This window comes from Dipodomys ordii, unplaced genomic scaffold (assembly GCF_000151885.1).
Source record: "Dipodomys ordii isolate 6190 unplaced genomic scaffold, Dord_2.0 Scaffold20, whole genome shotgun sequence".
Taxonomy (NCBI): Eukaryota; Metazoa; Chordata; class Mammalia; order Rodentia; family Heteromyidae; genus Dipodomys; species Dipodomys ordii.
In genome coordinates, this window is record NW_012267236.1 from 15,243,033 (window position 1) to 15,248,254 (window position 5,222).

Genomic DNA, 5,222 nt, shown 5'->3' on the forward strand with positions numbered 1-5,222 from the left:
TCATTACCTATTAAACACTTGAACAACAGGTAGATAAGAAACCCTAAAAATGCAGTAGTTATAAATAAATGTATTCAAATATGAAGAAATACAATTACTCTGTCTTAAAAAAAGGCAGAATTACATATACACAGGGTCAGTTTGTTACTATGGAATCACATGTGATGTAATACATTTAACATTCTAAATGCAGAGCTAGACAGATCAAGCAAGCAATGGGAAATGGAGCTGGGTAGAGGAAAACCTGCGTAACAGCAAGAGAATTACAATAATTAAAGACATGAGTCAAACATCGTTGAAACAGAAAAGGAAGGTGAGTGAGGTAAATATCCTACATTCTTACTGGGGAGCTTGGGAAATGTAAATATTAGTCCATTACTTCCCTGTGGGAATGTTCTTCTAAAACCAAATAATTTCAGATAATGGCTACATGCAGAGGAAAATGGAGGGAGGAGATGAAAAGGAAATGGAGTGGGAAAGAATAGATTAAAGCATATGGTATAAGTCAGTCTAATAAATCAGCATTTACTGAGCATGCCCATATGTTAATGGTAAGAAGTAAAAACACAATGTTTGTCTTTGAAGAATGCCAGTGCAGGAGGACCAAGTACACATAAACACAGTACAGTTCAGTGCTCAGTAAAAGGCACAGGAAAAACAGAGGGATGTTTAACTCTGGGAACTGCCCCCAGGTTACAGTGAGCTGAGTTTTGAAACAGTTACAAGGAAATATTCAGGATGATACAAAGACAAATAAGGCATAAAAGACAGAGCAGTGGGCCTTCAGGTTGGAGGCAGAGAGAAGTTCATCATGAAGTTCTGTCTAACCAAGTGAATAAAATGAGTAAGATTAATTAGATTTGCACTCCATAATGAGGAGGATGGATTTGAAGTAAGGAGAATGTGAAGCCACGAAACACATTTTGAAGGCTTTATTCCAACCCACAGGTAGGAAAGAAGTAGAAGTCCAAGACCCACCAGGGCAAAATTCAAGGCCCTACCTGAAAAATAACAGAAAAGGTGAAAAAGAGCCAGAGGCGTGGCTCAAAGTGGCAGAGTTCTTGGCCTAGCAAGTTAGGGCGCCTGAGTTTAAAAAGCTCAATACATTCAAACCCAGTACTGCCCCACCCCAAAATCCATTCCCAATGACCTCACGCCCAGCACAAAACAATAAAAAAGGAATTGGGTTTAAACTACCTTGAAGTTAGAAATGGCATGATATTATAGTGACTGGAAATGAGAGGAGGATATTGACAGAAAGATTTTAAAATCCATTCAAGAACCAGGAAAATCACATTTCTCTCACATTTTCTTCTAATCTGGATGTCATCCAGAATGTAAATACATAAATGAATGCATGAATGCTTACATAAAGGCCCAATAATTATCTCTTGAAGTTGAAAACATCAGTGTTTGAATAGGTTTCCATAAAGTCATCCTCTTGTCTTTATGCAGTTTGTCCTATTAGCAAAAAATCCCTTTCAGCCCTACATGCTGAAAGTAATTCCATGATAAGACCAGAAGACGTGCCTACCAATACCTCTGAATAAGATTGAGAGCTCTGCTTTTAAAAGCCAGACTAATACTGCTAAGGCTCAGCTACAGGTATTAAGAAATGAAAACAGCTGGGTGTGATGATACAGGCCTATAAAATCAGAACTGGAGAGGTGGAATGACTGAAGCAGGAGGGTTTTGAGCTCATCAGCCTAAGATTTGTAGTTTGATTAAGGTTAGCTTGGAACATTCAATTAAATCCTGTCTCAAAATCCCTTCCCAGAGTGATATCTATCTAGCAAAAGGCATTGTACTTATACATGGATTTGTTTAATGGTGACCCATTTGTACCAGTAGTTAAAATAAATAAATAAGTCCCTTCCTCCAACCACCCTTCAAAAAAGAATAGAAAGCAAAAAAGAATGTTAATTCTACATGGATGAAAAATAAAAGTTATTCTGCCTAAGCAATGTCACATTTAAAGGCAATGTTTACTGACCCTCGGAAAATTCTCCCATAGCATTCCTCACGTTTTCATTTTTAAAAGATAAGGGTTTCATGTCTCCAACATGTGAACCAACAAATTTATATGAACAAATGTTCAGATGAATTGTGATTTACGAAATGTGGGATTTATGCTTCTTTGAATGGGGGGAAACAAAGTCATAGACTTATTAGAACTTGGCAAAGTAACCAATTCTAGGCTTTACTTATCCCTTTATTCCTAAACCCAAGGTTTCTAAGCCCCCAGAGATGAAAAATTAATAAGCATTCTTTGTTTCCATGTTAAGAATGAGACCGGAATGCGATACTCAAAAGACAGTCTAGATGCAGATAAAAGAAGGGAATCTGATAAACCGGGACCTGATAAATCAGCTCGACTGAGCACACAGGTGAGCTGAGCTCTGTCTGCAGAATTGGTAAGAAAATGAAACAGCACAAAGCCCAATGGAAAACACTAAGGGGACAGGAGAGTTCTGGGAGACGAGAGTGAGCCATTCAAATCTGTACTAGGGGACAGCTAACGTCCTCATGAGAAGGTTAACAACAACTCCAGGAGAAGCTAGCCCCTGCCCTCCCTCTAGTCCACCTTCATCTCATGTTCCTACAAGTATGCGTGTACAGATGCCACAGCCTCCTCCACTCGGCCAGTGGGAGGAGGAGACTGGTCTTTGTTCAGATCCGGGAGGGAGGGGGAGTGTGGCTATCACATTGACCGTTTTCTGCACAATCTTTCAGATGAGGCGTGCAGTCAATCCGAATCACTTGCTGAGATGTTGTCCCATGCGGTGTCACCCGTCGTGTAGACGCTGCCTTTGTGCAGTTGAGGGAACTAGCCCCTGCCACACTATGCGTATTTATATTCACATGTGCCTGTTGTGGGAGCAGGGCCGGCAGATCACCATGATCAGGGTGAGCAGACTGAAATGCGAGGGGGGAGATTCAGGCAATCTGGGTAGGGGAAGGATGTGGGGAAGAGCACTCTTCCACTTATGTCCTCTGGCATCTTTCTGAAAGGAAAGGCAGTATGCTCTGGTACATAGCTACCTCCGAGCTCTGCTGCAACCTTGGTTAGGCACCAGCTGCCCTTATGTTTGTAGTATGGCAGATTTGACAGATAGGTCATTTTAAAACCTCTTACTAGGCTTTTCCTGAAGTGAGCAAGGTGGGGGAAAGGGAGGGAAGACAGGCAACCTCTACTAAGTTCTCTCTATAGAAGTCACAGGTGAAACACTGTGAGCTATCGTATCTGTTTCTTGATTTTTGGATGTTCTTCTGGGTGGATTTCTACTTTTGTTGCTTCACACAGAGTTTAGCATTGAGCCAGAGTCACATAGATTTAGGGTAAAAGAATGAAGGGTCAGAGTCCAGAGTCCTTTCTGAATACTAGTTTAGCCTGGCGTGGCTATCTTGTAGGTACATTGAAGAAGTGGGTGGTAGGTTACACCCCTGGGTCTCCTCTCCTTAACAGGGCTCCCAAGAATTATCAATGCCAAAGACAGAGTCTGGAGGGTACCACGTGCGCAATCAATGGTCCCGATCACCACGGAGCCCATCCAACGGGGCTCCAGTAGATGATCCCAGAAGCAGGAACAACAATACTAAGGTACAGCTAGATGAAAGGGAGATGTGGATGATAATGAATAATGCTTTGCATCTATTGAGGCATTCTATGTGCCACACATGTCCTCTAGACTTCCATTGTTTTCGTTCTAATTTGCCCTCTGCAAATCAGAACTCCCTGTTGTGGAGAAAAATCAAAGCCCAGAGGTTTAATAAGTGGTAGAATTCAGATTTATAAAAACAAAAAACAAACAAAAAAAATCCAGGCTCTCTTAGGGCTGGAGGCTGTACTCTTTCCTTCCTTCCTTCCTTTCTTCGTCTATTCAACAAACAGGTATTGAGGAACCATGCTCCCCAGAAATTGGCTGGAAGGGTCAACAAAAGGGACAATGTTACATGGTATTCGATAATGTATAGCTAGGCCTGCCCCGCCCTCCACCACAAGAGAAATGATATATAGTTCTAAGATTATTTTCAGATGCAGAGAAAATAAGACAGACCCAGCGAGAGAATATGTATTCAGATCCCATCCATCATCTGTCATGTTTGATTCAATAATCTCGCCAAGGCTCTCCCTTTTGAATTACGGGCGAAACAATCATTAAAAGTGAAATCATAATCTATGGAGGTTTAAGAATATCTTCCACACTTGAATGTAGGGCTCCTTTGGTGGAAAGGATTTCTTCCTAAAGCTTAATCTTGTGTTACTTCGCTGGCATGTAAAGCTGATTCCCCCCTCCACACACACACACACACAATCATTGTATTCTTTACCAGGCCAAGGGGTGAAATCAACCCCTCCCCACCCCCACCCCTCCTCCTGCTGAGCTACAAGAGTGTCCTGGGCATCGGACAATCTGTCCACACAGTGAACAAGACACTGGGTACACAAGGAATACTGCTCAAGGACCCCCCCTTCTTCCCCCCCCCCGCCCCAACCTGTCTGGAAGCTTCCGACTGGGCAGGTGTGTGCCAGGCAGGCGAGGGTCAGATCCCTGCAGACTCTGTTCCCTCTGCCTAAGAGTAAGGAGAACCTGTGTGCTATTTACTCAAAACCAAAAAGAAGGAGGTGCGGCGAGCGGGGCGGGGTTCACCTGCGGGGTGCTGAGCTGAGAAATGGGGGGGGACAAGGTGGGGAGCAGGGAGACACTCAAAAGTAGACACAGGTACTCGACACCAATTTCACAGAAAAGATCGCGTTTCTGGCGCCGAGAAACGCCTGCCTCTCGGAAGCTCTGTGGATGACACCCAGGATCCAGACCCGCGCGCGGGGGTGTGGGGCGAGCTCCCCCCGGTGGGAGATGGGGGGGTCCCCCTTGGATTGAGGAGGCCCCGCTCTCTTGCTCTAGCTCCCCACCAGCTCCGCCGCCTCCTCCCGGACCTCGTCAGCCTCCGCCAGCCAGCATGAATCGCCTCCGCAACACCTGTCCACGCAACCCTCGCCGTCGCAGCAGCCGCCGCCACCGCAGCAGCCGCCGCCGCCACCAACTATAGCAACAGACTTCCTAGGCTTCCCCTCCGCGCCCCCCCCCCCCGCCTCGGCCCCTAGTTTAGATCGCTGAACCAAAGTGTCCCCACTGCACGTTCGGCTCTGGCAAATATCAGATAGGATTACAGTGATGAGGAGAGAGAAGCGGCCGCCATGGATTGACTGTAGGGCCCAG

The 5,222-nt window shown here is 44.9% G+C and overlaps 1 protein-coding gene across 1 annotated transcript in view; it reads left to right on the plus strand.

Annotated features, from left to right (window-relative positions):
- The first annotated feature begins 280 nt into the window (after nt 1–280).
- The window catches only part of LOC105983607 (cytosolic 5'-nucleotidase 1B-like), a 15,298-nt gene continuing 10,356 nt past the window's right edge, over nt 281–5,222 (plus strand). Inside the window, exons 1-5 of the mRNA XM_013013549.1 lie at nt 281–313; nt 2,286–2,387; nt 2,734–2,907; nt 3,467–3,624; nt 4,747–4,852. Coding sequence (XP_012869003.1) covers nt 281–313; nt 2,286–2,387; nt 2,734–2,907; nt 3,467–3,624; nt 4,747–4,852 — 573 coding nt within the window. The remainder of the gene's footprint in view (nt 314–2,285; nt 2,388–2,733; nt 2,908–3,466; nt 3,625–4,746; nt 4,853–5,222) is intronic.